The sequence below is a fragment of the Acanthopagrus latus genome, chromosome 13, assembly GCF_904848185.1.
Source record: "Acanthopagrus latus isolate v.2019 chromosome 13, fAcaLat1.1, whole genome shotgun sequence".
NCBI classification, from domain to species: Eukaryota; Metazoa; Chordata; class Actinopteri; order Spariformes; family Sparidae; genus Acanthopagrus; species Acanthopagrus latus.
In genome coordinates, this window is record NC_051051.1 from 12,976,761 (window position 1) to 12,992,816 (window position 16,056).

At 43.1% G+C, this 16,056-nt stretch overlaps 1 protein-coding gene across 1 annotated transcript; it reads left to right on the plus strand.

The window, feature by feature from the left end:
• Positions 1-697: 697 nt before the first annotated feature.
• On the plus strand, positions 698-15,692 carry ywhag1 (3-monooxygenase/tryptophan 5-monooxygenase activation protein, gamma polypeptide 1). Its single transcript, XM_037119559.1, has 2 exons — positions 698-953; positions 13,456-15,692. The coding sequence occupies exons 1-2, from the start codon at positions 867-869 to the stop codon at positions 14,110-14,112; spliced, it is 744 nt and encodes a 247-aa protein (XP_036975454.1). The 5' UTR covers positions 698-866; the 3' UTR covers positions 14,113-15,692.
• Positions 15,693-16,056: the final 364 nt, after the last annotated feature.

A 16,056-nucleotide genomic window follows, 5' to 3' on the forward strand; every position in this document is an offset into this window, starting at 1 on the left:
GTAACACATTACTGTATCATGTGGGAGTAAGATGTACTGTTAAAACCTTATCTTCGTCTCATATTGCGTATCCGCATTTCAGTACAGGTCGAGCCACCTGAAACTGGCGTTACCTGTTGGCCAGTGGGTAAGAGATGGCTCTCTCGGCGTGGCGTCAAGCATTCTGCCGCTGTAACATTACATTAATAACTTTGGTGCGTGGTAATCTGATAGCATGCAAAATGCCTCAGGGTTGTATCAACAATGTGGGCGCTGCATTGGATGAAATAATGGAATGATTGAGATGGCTAAGAGCCCCTCTTTCGAGACGGGTGGGCCACGGAGATGAGGGGGGCCCCTTGTCGTGTTGGGTATTTTGAGCCTCTGGAGGTGCATGTCCCTCAGGTCAGGTCAGTGCCCTTTGGGGCGGCCCGTGGAGGTCAGAGGGGCCCCCCCAAACTGGTTTGCCTGGTCAAGCTTTTGCCTTGTGATGACTGTACTTGAAAAGAAGGGAAAGTGTGATGGAGCAGCACGGCATAATGTCACCACTGTGTAATAAAAAAATAAAAAAAAACAGCTCCCTCTCCTTGGATGTGTGAGACTGTTAGCCCTCCATTGCCTGGCTGTGGGGCAATAGGCTGCGCTGTCTCCGGCTGCCAGGCTCGTTACATCACTCCGCGAGGACACGCCTTTTTGGGTGGTGACACAACCGAGGGAAAGTGCTCGGAGGGGGAGGGGTGTCCCGTCGGCAGGCGCACAGACAGCAGGCAGCAGCTGCAGCGAGAGCAACCCGGCGCCGTTTCTCTGCATTCAAATATTCAACATCACCGATTTTTTCTTTTAGCCCCCCGAAACACAGCGGCGAAGCTCACGCACACGTCTTTAAAATGGTAGACCGCGAGCAACTGGTGCAGAAAGCCAGGCTGGCCGAGCAGGCGGAGAGGTATGATGATATGGCAGCTGCCATGAAATCGGTGAGTAGGCTCCTTCTTCTTCCTTTCTTCTTCCTCCTCCTCCTATCATGACCTTTGTCATTACAGTCATTGCTTTATATCATAAACAGCCTCTTGGGCTATGTGTGTGTGTATGTGTGTGTGTGTGTGTACCTGTGAGAAATGTCTTAAAAGCTAGCTAACCTAGCATGAGGGGGGGGCAGTGATACGCAGACAGGCAGGGAGGGGGGGGCGACTGTGCCTCCGTGTTGGAGCACATTTTGACTTAAACGGAGAAGCCTCGTGAAAATGGTGTATGAAAGTTCCGATTAAAGACCGCATTTGTGAGAAAGGCGCCGTTTCGAGCGGGATACGAGGCGGTTTTAGTTCGATTTGGGGGACATCGTTTTGAACGGGACACGCAAGGCCCGCTGAAGCCCGTGTTCACTTTTACGCCCGTTTCCATTAATGTCAGAGGTGTCGGCGGCGTCGTTGTGGTACAGCGAAGGGCTGAGCTGTAAAATGAATCATTTACAGGCGATGACAGGAGGGTTTGATCGGAGATGAGCTGCGGTGGATTGTGGTTGTCTCAGATGCGGACTGTTTGATCTTGGGGCGGTGCCTTTTGCCAGGCTCCCTTTAAAAAAAAAAAAAAAAAAAAACCTGCCAGGCTGCTCGGTTGTGAAAGAGCCGAGGAGGTGGGCGGGGTGGGCTAAAGCAGCAAATAGCGATAAGACGTGATCAAACTCCGTGTTCTGGTGCAAATCGGCTCTTGGTGATGAAAGAGCATGGAAATGAAGGCGTCGAGAGATGCGCATAGTTGGCGGAGCAGAGGGCGAAGCTAGGTCGGTACCACGATGATGAGAGTCACATCGCGGGCTGACGGTCGTGTTCCGGTTTGCAGGATGCTGAGCTCGAAATAATGAGCCATCGATTTAATGTGGGATACGGCTCGCCTTCAGCCCGCTGTGGAGAAACAGCCGGGCTGCCTCCCTGCCTCTTGCTGCCTCACATTTTTGGCGCATAGGGGGGGGGGAGAGCAATGTTGGCTGAAGGTTGATCGCAATCGATTTGCGCAGAGGCAGCGCACAAAAATGCGAAGCGTTCACCTTTTCAGACGTGGGTGTTGGTGGACGGACAGCTTTCCAGAAGGCTCTGTAGATGTCATATTGCAGCAAACTGTTAAGCATTTCTTTTTTCTTTTTCTTTTCTTTTGGGACTGCAAACTGAAGCATGACGGGACCGCTTGTGTCAATCGATGCTGTGTAGCAACCGCATCCCTGCGTCCTCGACCTCTTCCAGCAGGTTCCCACACAGAGGCGTGCCGCAGCATCTGCCAAGATGCAGCACAGGCCCACCCGTAGTGCACCATTTCATAGGCTGCTTTATCACAGCTTCACAAAGGCTGCATCTCTCTGCATGGGCACTGTCTGGACAATAAGATCACAGAGGAATGGACACATTGGTTGGAGGATTGGAGAAATGTTTTTCTGTAGCAGAGGGCCCACTCTTCTTTATGGAAAAGAAGAGCTATTATGGATGTGCAGGAGTTCATATTGTGCCTGAAGTCCTGCTAACGGTGACTTTTAGTGATAATAGAACCGTTTAAAATATATATTTTAGCGTGATATCCAGAGGCTAGTAGTTTCAGTCATATTTCTTTAATTTTCATCTGGAAATGAACATAGAATTACTTATTCTGTTTGCTTTTACTGCAAGGCCATTGTCACCAGCAGGAGCCTCGTTGTGAGACCAGGCTGTTAAGGCCAGTGATTATGTTTAATACCAGACAAAGCATATTCATAGAAACTACTTCTTCCACAGCAGCTCCAACTCCAAGAGTCAACAAGTAAGCTGTCAGCGTGTTTAAAGGCCACGCTGTGTGCTGCCGCTCTCTAGGACCGGCCTGTAGTGGTAATGCCAGAGGGGGCCCGGCTCCACCCCTTCCGATTTCTGCCGAGTCAGAGAAGAGAGCTGCCCCTCACCCAGCCAGTCTCTCTGCAGCACTGGGCAGCGGGGTGTGTCTGCTGCCTCGCCCATCATTTGAGGGGAATCCCTTGCCACTGCAGACATGGTTACCGCCCCGGTGGCAATGGAACCAAATAACCAGGAACACGACACACTGCACCCATCCTCAGGAGGACAGTAACACCTCAGATTCATGGGACCAAGCCCAACAAAAATGAGCGATGATGACAAAGGGCCGATGCCTTTTGTGAGATTATAATAAAATGGTTAACTTGTCAGCAAGTCTCACCATCAAGTATGTTTTCGCAGCATCAATAATTCAGTGTCTCCTTCTTTTAAGAGGAAATCAGAGACAAAGAGAAATGATCTTAATTCAAGAACATAGAAGCTATTCTCATTATCTGGGACACTCATTTGTTATTTGGGAGCTAGAAATAAAAGGGTTTAGTCTGTGATTTTATGCAAACGGTAAATGAGAGACACATTAATTCTTGCATATTTGTCTGAATTTGTACATCCAGCAAAAATGTTTTGAACAGAGACAATAACAGCTCTTCCTTGTTTTCCCAAGATTTATTTTTAGGAGGTATGTGTGACATCACAGGTTTGAGAGCAGCATTAAATTCTGCCTGTCCTCTTTCTGTCTGTCTGGGACAGCAATGAGTGATCAGTAACTGAACAGAGACCACCTGCCTGCAAAGTATTTTGAGGAGCTGTTCAGTTGTGCATTCCCCTTTAATCTACAGAGTACAGCATTGTCCATGTATGGGCTTTAGATGATTTTATTAGCATTGCACCGAAAACCAGCTTTTTAATGAAATGCGTGTCTTTGTAGTACAGTAAATGCTTCTAACTACACCAATCAGCCATAATATTAAAAAGGATTAACAGGTGAGGTAAATTACATTAGTCATCTCATTTAATCCTGTGTTATGCTGGGAAACCACATGGCGATGTCACATCCTGATGCTAATGCATGACATATGTCCCCATTTAACCCACGTAACTGACGACTTTGCTTGTTATCGGAAACACACAAAACAAACTAGAATCACACTCCATAGAGAGCATACCTCCATCAAAGTCCAACGGCCTCCTTTAATTTAGTCAAGACTAATCAAATACCGAACATGATATCCCTGTATCACTCTAAAAACCACTCAAAATTTTATTAACCACAAGTTCGACAGATCTAGGATCTGCTTCAGATTGTACTCTCTTGTGGATAACTGCCATTTAAATAGACCAGATTATTTTTGTCCTTGAAGAAATTCCTGAGAAATTGTTCAATGTTGGAGAAAGTGAGAAAAAGCTTCTGGATCAGTCCCTTTATCTAGATACACACCATAAGTGAATGGGGTCTATTCTGGGCTGAGACCCATCCTCCTTCCGAGTTTTGTGAAAATCTGTTAAGTAGTTTTTTTGTAATCCTGCTGAAAAAAACAAGCAAGCAACATATTTGGACAAAATATTTCTTGACTCATGACGAAGTGTTTGTAGTGTAAAGAAAACAGAACTTTGTAATCATTCAGCATTAACCTTTAGGAGTCATTTTTGAGGGTGACTGAATATTGAATATTTATCTAAAAAGACCTCATTACTACAGTATGCATATCTAATGAGACTATTACATCATTATATCCACAGGGGCACATTGCCTCCGCCCTTTGATATCGTAATGACTCATTTATTAGGCAGACCTAATAAACCCAAATCAATACACCAGTTTTAATGTAAGAAGTGCATTTGGTCTTTTAGAAAAGTGCTTTTGTCATCATTTTCTTAAAGATTTTGTCAGTGTTTTTGCACACCATAGCCCATTTACTATTTTCTTTTCTTTTGAAGATAAATATTTAGTGAGAGTTATGAATAATCTTTTTCTACCTCAAGGGCCACTGTTGCTTTCCTTTTGTTTTCATCAATCAATCCACTTGTACAGACAAAATAGTACCATATATTTTTAATAACTGTGATAAAAGCTGTATTTATATCAAGTCATATACTCAATTAAATTAGTCGTTCAATTCATGCTTTAGTGATAAAGGTTGTTTTCAGTGCTCACAGAGAATACCATTACGTTTAGAACTTTATTGACTTTGTCTTGTGAGACGCGGTGCTTTTGAGGAAGGAAAAAACTCAACAAGCCATTTTGGGGGAAACCTTCAACCCTAATTCCCACAAGAAAAACAAGCTCTAAATGTCAAGTTATTCTTTCAAGCTTTTGAAGCAGCAATATCAAAAACTGCCTGTTATGTGAGCCACACAAGGCTCCTACTCCTTTCATACCAACCCTTGGTATGATGTGCTTTATTGGACCCATGTTCAACCCAGTTCAATCGAGACCACACTAGTTAATCCCTGAGCATCACAGAGACGTCAGTCTGCAACTGCAGATCAGTACGAATGAGTGATAAACCAGAGTTTCATAGTTGCATAGAATTGTATCACACTATGTAACTCAGTCAAGGGTCGAGTTTCAGACTCTCCTTTGCTCTCTGTCGTTCACTCGCCACCCTCTGTCACTCTCTTTCGCTTTTTAAACTAGCCAGCGTTAGCTGTTGTCCCAATCCTGTCTCCAGAAGCGGGCAGTGTCCAACTCGCATGTGATTCTGGTAGGAATGAGAATCAAGAAACCATTTTTAATGACGTGTGTTGCCTCACTGAGATCAACCAGAGATGTGGGTTTCACCCAGTTCGCTATGTTGATCTGAAAGGGGTGTTGCAGATCCCAGCATCTAACATCCAGGGTACCATAGCAACAGCAGCTACAAGGCAGCTATTGCCTGATCTATGGTTTATGCACCACACCTCCATTTATGAGTTGATCTACATTCCAACCCCCACCTAGACTGAGATTTAGTGGAGAGAGAAAGAATGACATGGATCCCAGCATGCAAAATAAGTTACCTCATTTCTGCAATTCCTGAATCTGGATCTGTTCCTCATAACATGCTAACAGGACCATTGAGCAAGAGCTTGAGTAGGACTGATTTAACCAAGAGACCATAAGCTGGTATGATGTGCTGATTTGACGCCATTATTTTGAAGTAGCTTTGACACACACACACAAACCCCCTATTGCCGGGCTTACTCGTCTTAGGAAGTGCATGGCACAGAGAGCCAAGGCTTCCATCACACTTAATGAACTGATTGCATTATTCTCCCTTGGACATCCGTTCAGTGCATTACCAGATGCATTGTGCTGCAGCTGCACCATACACTGAATGAATCTTTAATATGTAATATGTATCGACTGTACAGTATTATGTTTGCTGCATTGGATAAAGACAGAGAAGTCAGTAAATCTCAGAGCACAAGCAGAAAAGTTAAACATGCTTCATTTAAATCATGTTAAGATGAGCTTTTAAAGCACACCATTTTTGTCAGTGTTGAATTTCCTATATATTTATAAGCTCATATAGAGATGAGGCAATATGCATTAGATCTGAGCCTTAAGCGAGTCATCACGCAGGTTCTGCAGCCCCCCCAAATATCATGAACAGAGCAGGCCTACACTTACCAACATGTAGGTTAGACTGCACGCATCAGTCTTTATTGGAGTACAAACATCTAAGGTATGAGAACATGACAGTGAAATAAAGCAAACACCATTCCAGTTTTTTGTGTGGATGGTTATAACATTTATTAAAAATTTCATCCCTAATCCAAATCTGATCCGAATGCTGCAACACTGTCACTGCTGCTGCGAGGTCTGACACTCCAGCATCTGATTTGTCTGTTGTTGAGGGAAAACATAAACTGGTAGAAAAACTGGGATGTGATCCACAATATCTTTATCCAGTTTGAGTTCTTGCCACTTAAACCAAAATCATTGGGTTAGCTGCGCCTGATTTTTGCTGCAAAAAAACAACAAAACAATTGCAATAAAAAACGCTGCTGTATGCAGGGGTGATCAGAATCTCCATTGGAGTGGGTGTGTGTAGGATGGTGCATCTTGTGGAAGGTACCAACAAGATGGAGTCAGATTTTATAGTCTCAAATGTTCATTTGGTGTGAATGGAAGTGATGTTTTCATTTGACACCTATGATAAGCTTTCATTTTAGATACTGATTGCTACAATCAGTGTGCTAAACTAGGAAACAGGGTTATAGCCCCAGAAAATGTCTGTCTTCTCTCAGTCACCATTTGCTGTTTTTCTAGTTCATCCTCATCCATCATCCTCATTTTGGAGTTTTTGTCCAGAGGGCATAGGAAGCATCAAACTTCAATTTATTCTCTTTCTGAACGAACTCCTAAACCTCAATCCAATTATGAATGCAGTGTCATCTCAGGACGTTTTCGGTTTGGCCGAAATGAGTCTTGACTCAGTAGTGAGTCACAAAGGCACTACGAAAAACGCCCACCTCACCCACCTACACACACTATAATCTTGTTCATTTGACAACATATGAGAGACTTACTTGCATTTGCAGCAATATGTGCAGAAATGAACTGAGTGTTATTCCCCTCCCAGTTCAACATATCTTATTATCCTGTAGCATTGCTCAGTTGCATAATGTCTATTTTCCCTTTTGCTTATTCACTGTCAGTGAGTACGGGGACATAACTGCTAACATAACAAGGCATCACGCTGACACATCTGGCCTTATCTGCATTTGTAATATACTTCTAAGGAGAGGAAAAACAGCTAAGAAGTCCACCTTTAAGTCACCAGCTGCTCAGTGTAACTGTAAATGTGGCCATTCTATTGATGCAGCAAGGGTCCCAGTGCAGAGGTTTTGGGAAAAGCTCAACTTTGACTCGACCTTTGCCATAACACGATACAACTTCCTTCAGTAAGACGCTGCGGTGGCCATCAAATATATGCAAGCACACGTTCCTGGGGGATTATTTTGTACCCGCCATATTTTTATCGTTTTATGAGGAAAGTTATCAGGACAAAAGACATTCTTTGTCACTACGATAACTTTCAAGATTTGTCAAATCCGTCTCTTTTGTTGTCTGGTAAGCCTTCATACGCAGTAACCTGTTACACTACACTTCCTGGATCATATTTCTTCGTCTCATCAGTATCTGAAACTACACGCCTGCACCAGCCCCTTGCATTTTTTTTTGGTAAATTTAGGCAGTTTTCAGTCTGAACGCCCACTTTCAGTTCTAAGTTCAAAATCCCTCTCCCTCCACATTTAAATGAGATTCTATTCATAGAAAGATTGCATGAGATGAGATGTGCCAGCAGTTTCTGGTATTATCCAGTGCCCACAGATGTTGAACAACTGCAAGATCGTCTTATATGGAGACAGAATCACCCCTCAACATCCCATACCTTCATTGGAGTACATTGCAGTATTGAATAAGTATGACAGTGGCACAATTACCACTGCATGGTAATGCTTTCTAGGTAAAACTGGCATGGTCAGTAAGGACCTGGGGATAAACAAGGACCACACAAATAATACTTTTTTTACTGAGGAAGGATCCTAACTGAGTGAAATGATCTGGAAGTATCTAAGTGGAAGCCATGATAAAAGCTGGTTGAATCCTCTAAATGCTAAGGAAAGGCGCTTCAGTGCTTCCTTTCTCATCTCCTTTAGTGTAGAGCACACTGGATCATCCTTTAGGAAAAGAAAAGAGATAATGCCAGCACACAATTCCTTGCAGCCCTAGTTCAGTGAGATTCTTTCAGCATTCTCTTTTTGTATTTTTCACATCTTCCCCAGACCTGTTGGTGCTTTCGTTTTCTTTGGAGGTCAAGGAAAAAAGTGCTTAGGAAAAGAGATGGGGTTTTCTCTATCATGCAAAAAATATATTTTTTTAATTTTTCTGTTTTATTTTTTGCTAGTTCCCTGCGTTTATTGTTTCCTTTGTTCATCAAGTGAAATTTCACCTGACAACACATTTGGCATTTGTTGAGGAGTGGTTGAAGTCGTGGCTTTATTGCTTTGGCAGCACGATGAGGGTTATTTGTTTGGGATTTCATGCCCCTGAATGAGTTTACAGTATTATTACAGACCTGGAAAATATAAACCTAGGGACACTGTCAAGATGGGTATAGCCAGAAGATGGACCCAAGCTAAACACATGAGTTTGAATGTCAGCCTGTGTCCCTGGCACGGCCTATGACAAAGTATTAGCAATGCAATTACACAATAATCTCAGTACTGTTGTTGTTAGTAACACCACTAGTCAATATGTAATGAGTCTGCAGTGCCTCTAAACTGTGATCTGGAAATGAGTGTGACCCAGAAGCAACTGTATAGCTGGTAATCACTGGTGTTAACAAATAGCAGTGTAATATTATTATATTCAATTTGAACTGAATTGATTTGGGAGTTGCCTTCATGACCCACAACTGACCTCTAAGATAGAACACATTCAGCTCACACAAACATATGGGCTGAACATGATAGTCTTGTATTGTCATGTACTGTGCAGTTTATTTAATAAGCAACTATTTACTCACAGTAATATTTGACAGCATGTACCAGTATGTAATATGGCCATTTGTTTTTACTTCACTTTTGGTGTGCATAGCCTGTTTCTCTGTCTTTTTCAATCACAGCAGAGCAGAGAACTCGTACTGACAGAGTCCCCAGCTTGCATGAACTGGTGTTTTGCTCTCTCCACACCAGCCCAGTAGCCTAATTAGCTCCACGTCTCTCTCATTCTTTTTGAATGATCAACCCTCTACGTGTCTCATTACGCACATCAGCTGTAATCACAGAAAACCACTGTCATATGTGGTAGCGTAGCAACAAAGAGCTACTTGAAGCTGCCTCTCCACCACCATTGCTAAGACACACACATACACTGCCTCACATCCCCCTTTTCTTAGCGCCGGGCTCTAGCCTTATTCACACCGCCAGTGACGTCAGGTAGTCCACGGCGCCTTTTGTGCTCTGTTGCATGAATGAGGGTCGGCAGGGGGGTTGTCACATCAGGTTAGGAAAGACCGGGGAGCGAGAGCGAATGAGCAAGGAAAAGACAGAGGGAAAGCACGGAACAGGAAGAAAAGGGGGAAGCTGTGGGACTATGGCAAGCCTTCATTATGTGAATTGTAATCCATTAAATGGAAATGTGAGGCGGAGGGTATAGAGGTCTAACCCAGCCTCTACTTAGGCCCAACGCATCCGCTCACTCTCCCAACCCCACAGCTCTTACTGTGACTCTCCTGTGGATATTAATGGCCATGCAGAGAGCTGTCAAAGAGGAAATTATTGATTGTCCTGCCTGGCCTTTGTTTGTATTAACACTCCGTTGTTTGGAAGTTTGACTGCCTTGTGCAAGGATGAGTCACGAGAGAGCAGGCGCGATTGATGAGCTTTATGGGTAGACAGAGCTCTATTGTCATCACAGCACCACAGCTTCCGTCAGGGCTTTCTGCTCACCCTGCAGCCTTCTGAAACAAAGGCTGCCATGTTTTTACAGACGTACTGTTTGGGCCTTGTTTTTCTGACCTCTCTGTTGCTCCAGCACTGACCTACTCTGCTGGTTGCATCCTCTGTAGGTCAAATACTCGTTTACGCTAATTGTAATTTAATGGACTAAGGTATAGAGCGGTATAGAGCCGAGGCTGTGCTTCAGCAGTGACTAATGGGAGGGGGGTAGGGTGACTTACTCCTGCGCTTGTAAGTGGGATCATTATGCAACGTATGTCATTCTGTTAGTCTGTCTTCACTCTCTTCCAGTACAGAGGTCACTGTATTTATGTGAGCTGTAAATTTTACAACGTCTTGTGTTGAGACACTCCTTAGTGAACAAGCACAAAATTCTACAGTCCTGCTAGTGGCCCTGTTCATATTCATATTCAGAGGCTGCACCACAGAAGAAGTCATGAGATGACTACATTTGTGGTGTTTCTTCCTGGCAATCTGGCCACAAGTTAACTCTTGGACAGAGTTGATAATTTGATCTTAAGGTGGCACCAGAGGAAAAGGGTCATGAGATCCTGTGGGACTTTGGTGGTTTTTTTAGGAAATTTCACAGTAATCTGAAGTCTGCTATTGCTTCAGAACAAAAGGTGAATCAGAGGGATTCTTCTTCTGATGAACAGAAAGTCAGTCAGGTTATGTACGCATAACCCTGCATTTGACCTTAATGCTAAATGTGCTTTATTAATCTGGCAGACAAGCCAACTAACATCACCATGTCAAGACTATGAATGCCAATGGAAAGGTTGAAGCAGGATTGAAGTGAAAAGGTTTCCTGTGGTTTTAGAGTCCGCCCATGTTTCATGTGCAGGCTGTTTGCTTTTGAATCATTTATCTCCTGTACAGAGCCATTAAAATGACATTGCTAAGACCAACTCCCAGTGTATGAGTTGGCTGAATGGTGTGAGATATGAAATGGCTTGTTTGCACTTATCTCCACCCACTGTACTACAGCTTTCTCAATACAACGAGTCATGCCACGATCCTTGTATTAGCATCTTGTGGCCAGAGTCTACATCGCAGATAGTATGCCTCTTACACAAAAAGCAGATTTTGCAGTCGCCATGGAAACAGGAGATTGCTTCACTGATTGCTCTTTGCCCTCCACTCCCCCTCCCTATAACAGTTCAAGTAATGCCATTAAAGAGGATGGTTGGGCCTGTTGAACTGAACTGTTGATGTCATTGCCACTTAATGTTACACTGAGTGTGAAAGATGGCAGTAGATGCATTTAGGGACCCGCGTGTGCTGGCGGTGAGCACATCAGATGAACACATGATTAGTCATATGTTTGCACGAATAGAGATTACAGTAACAACTGGAAGAGGGATTAGCAACTAATGTGTGTTACGGGAGTGCAAACCAATGCAGAATGACACAGCTGCTACCTCATAGTGACTGTGATGCACCTCAAAGGTCACAGGTCTGTCCTTAATACACTGATGCTCTGCCGTTTGCCAAGGACACTTCATTTGCACTATCATGCTGTACAAACCTCCAGGGAGTGTATATCTTATTATGTGATTAAAAAGTTTCAAAGTGACCTGTTGGCTCCTTTCTAACACTGCGGCAGAAGAGTGCAATTTAAATGATACAAAAACACTGCAAAGTGTGAAACAACAGAATAATAAAAGTCTTACTATGTTTTGCCACACTGCTATAGCGTCAAGGATGGCAGTGTAAGTGTGTCAGTCGGTCCAGAACTTTGACCCAGACAGAAATGTCTATTGGAGAGATTGTCTTGAAATTTTGCACAGACATTCATGTTCCCCAGAAGATTAACCTAAATAACTTTGGTGACCCCTTGACTTTATTCAGTGAAATAATTTTAACAATTGCTTTTACAATGCTAACATGCTAAACTAAGATGATGGTCATGGTAAGTATTATATCTGTGTCAGTGTGATTATCCTCCTTGTCCCTAGCCCTCATCAAACTTGAGCGAATTGTGGGCAGGAGTCCAGTGTCTCCTGTCATTGAACATGGTGCTTATCCTTACCTGAATCAGTTTATACGGATTATCATTCATTCATGAAGATCAAGTGTATACTAATAACACTTTTATCATAGCTGAGCCTGCTTAGCTCACATTTGTAAAGCCCTTAAAGTGTCACCAGTGCATCAGTTAGTAGGATACTTTATTACTTAAACTAATTCTGCGGCGCACCAAAAGTATAACAGATAATCGTTCCCAGTTCACATCATCAGTGACTTCACAAGGAAACTTTTAATGCATGGAAGTGGTAGAGCCAACTCTGTTTTTGTGGGACAGCGCCTCAATTAATTTTAGAAGCTAAATTAAGATCAGGTCAAAGCAAACATTACAAGTTGATAAATGTGGGATGATTGTATCGTTTTACCACCACAATGTAGCACCTAGTTTTTTAGGTTTGCACTTTGTGTCTTGGGAACCAAAGGTCAAAACCTGCATAATCAGGTGGATGTTTGTAATATTTAGTTTTTTCCCCCAAAAGTCTCTTATCATTGTTTTTATTCCTTCATTGCAGTAAAAGAGCCAGCTTAATTGTTCCTATTTAAATTTACAAGGAATATCAGCACAATCCGATCTCTTTAAAACCCACAATGTAGTTTTATGATGACTGATATACCGTTCACCAAAGGCATTGTGAAGAGCTGTTCCACGTGATCAGTCGCGGGGCCCCAGCTCTGGTTTGCTCATGCAACTGAATTCTGCAATGAAAAAGAAAGTAACAACAGGCTTTATACTCAGAAAAGGTCTCTAAAGATGCCTCTGCTGCACAGTCCCAGTGGGGTATAAAGGATTAAATCCTCCAGCCAGACACAAGCCTGTCCAAACAAAACAAAACCAGCTTTCATAGCTGTGGACAACCAATCAGGAGTCACCTCAGAGGCTGATGTCAGTGAGCTGGGGGTGTGGTTTGCCCTGCTGGATGGAGTGACGGCTGCCTTGGGTGTTGTACACTTTGTCCGGAGCTATCTGTGACAGTTTTCAGGGTCATAGCTTTCGAATCAGTTTGCATTTGCAACACCTTGTGATTGCTGTACTTTGACATGTGCACAGATGATTGAATTGTTGTTTTTGTATCCATAGATATAACTTGCAGTATGTCACATCTTCACATATTTGTCAGAATTATGACAGATGAGATAACAGTGATGTGCTAACAGCCTGCGTATTTGTCTTTGCTTTTTGTTACTTCAGGTCACAGAGCTGAACGAAGCACTATCCAATGAGGAGAGGAACCTGCTCTCTGTGGCCTATAAGAACGTGGTTGGAGCAAGGCGTTCATCCTGGCGCGTCATCTCCAGCATTGAGCAGAAGACATCGGCTGACGGCAACGAGAAGAAGATCGAGATGGTGCGCGCCTACCGGGAAAAGATCGAGAAGGAGCTGGAGGCCGTCTGCCAGGACGTGCTCAACCTCCTCGACAACTTCCTGATCAAGAACTGCAACGAGACGCAGCATGAGAGCAAAGTGTTCTACCTGAAGATGAAGGGCGACTACTACCGCTACCTGGCTGAGGTGGCCACGGGGGAAAAGAGAGCCACAGTGGTGGAGTCCTCTGAGAAGTCCTACAGCGAGGCCCACGAGATCAGCAAGGAGCACATGCAGCCCACCCATCCCATCCGCCTGGGGCTGGCTCTCAACTACTCCGTCTTCTACTACGAGATCCAGAACGCCCCCGAGCAAGCATGCCACCTGGCCAAGACCGCCTTTGATGACGCCATCGCCGAGCTGGACACCCTCAACGAGGACTCCTACAAAGACTCCACTCTCATCATGCAGCTGCTACGAGACAACTTGACGCTGTGGACGAGCGACCAGCAGGACGACGAGGGAGGAGAGGGCAACAACTAAAGAGTCCAAAACCTCATTCTGCCAAAACACAACACGCGCGCTCACAAATGATGACAAAATAATAATAATAGTTAAAAAAAGTTCTTAGAAATTAAAAAAAGGGGGAGGGGGGAGGGGTGGGCAGTGGAACATCGGCGGCCAATTTAGCCGATGGTACTAACGCGGCTGCTGTTCTTTATTTTTCAACAAATTAAAAGTAAAAAAAAAAAAAAAAAAAAAAAGTAGGTGGAGGGAAGACCATTTTAGTTTGAGGAATAACCTACAGTTAAAAAAAAACAAAAAATAAAAAGAATGAAACCCCCTCCTTGGTAGCCTCTGCAGCATTTGCCAAAATACCACTTAGAAGCAGAAGGTATGTCATTCATCACAGTGTGACTATTGGGTAACAGTACCTTCACACTGGCAGAGACTGGTCTTATCGCGCAAATGAAGCTGAGCTGTCTTATTGTATTTGGTGAGGGGAGGAGCATTCAGAGAAGGAGTTTCGACGCTTGAGCAACAACAAAATTAGAGTAACCTTGAATGTCAGGGCCTTGCTTAGTGAGAGCGACAGACAGACAGACAGACAGACAGACAGACAGAGGGAAAAAGGACGAGTGGGAGAGAGCAGACGGGTTGCAGAGATGAAGACGGGCTTTTAGGGGTGTCGAACTTCATCGTGTAACTTACAAAACGTACCGGCATCTTTAGTTGCACCACACTATGATCGTTGAGTGAACAGCAGGTTGTCTCTGTTATTGAAGATAACATAAAAAAAAAATGTTTTTGTTTGCTTTGTGTCAGGTATGTGTCCAGCTCAGTCGAACAGTCATACTGTAACTAAAAAGACAAATTCATGAAGTAAACTTAGTGCAGCTTGTCCCTCTCATGTGCTGATGTGCTTTATTAAATAAATTAACTGTTTTTGGACACCTAATTCTTATTGTCAGTATTGTCGTTACTATAACAACTTCTATTGGCTCCTTATGTTCGTAGGAAACGATTTGATTCACAAAAAATCTAGATAGCAAACCAAAATGACTTGAAAATTTGAAGAAGAAAAAAAGAGAATGTGGTAATTGAACACCATGAGTCCACCCTTAATTCTCCAATTATGCCATCTTCATAACAATCAGTAGGATCTCTGACACGGCACCTGGAACCACAGACTCGATTGGTGAACTAAGTATAATTTGTGGACAGAGCACATGCAATGTTAAAGTGGGAGCTCTAAAAGCAGATTTGAGATTTGTGGATTTACATTGTCTTCAGTTTCTTCTTGGTCAAGAAATGCACTTGCCTATTATACTGTTTCTTCAGTGTAAGATGATAACTGCTCCAATATTCTCCATAATACAATATTGTGCATGCTGGTGATGTATTTATACAGTAGCTTCAATTTATTAACTTATACTGTAGATGTTATGTATTCATATGAACATGGAATTACTAGACCTTTAATCGGATTATTTTTTATTTATTTCTTTTTATTGCGATTGTTAGCTAGACCTTATTTTAATCTGTGTTTTCTTTACTCCATTTGCTGAAGTACGCTATACCAAAACAGTGATTGTTAACAATAAATTGATCTGTTACGGACATCGCTTATGGTGACATGAAATTCTTGGTAAGGGTGACAACAAAAAGTGGCGAAACTACATTTGCGTGATGTGGTAGCAAGTGTGTTAACATTGGATGTCTTTCCCCTCATGTGTTAGTCCAATGGCAGTGGCACAAACAATGATAATTAAAACACTTGATTTAATGGTAAAACACAACAAAATTCACCTGGCTACATGTGGTGAACAGCAAATATGTCAAAATAAAGACTGCCGTATTAGTATATGACAGCAGCAGATTATTGTCACTGATGTATTAACATCGAAGCAGCATTTTTTACAGTGGAGCTCTTTTTTTGTGATACCGCTTTCACTCCCTTTTAGCTTGGTGGTATTGATTAAATTT

What these genes read in the sequence shown, in the direction of transcription:
- ywhag1 (XM_037119559.1), top strand. Translation starts at nt 867, where the DNA reads ATGGTAGACCGCGAGCAACTGGTGCAGAAAGCCAGGCTGGCCGAGCAG. An exon ending in TGGCAGCTGCCATGAAATCG is followed by an intron (nt 954 to 13,455) that starts GTGAGTAGGCTC and finishes TTGTTACTTCAG; the next exon opens with GTCACAGAGCTGAACGAAGC.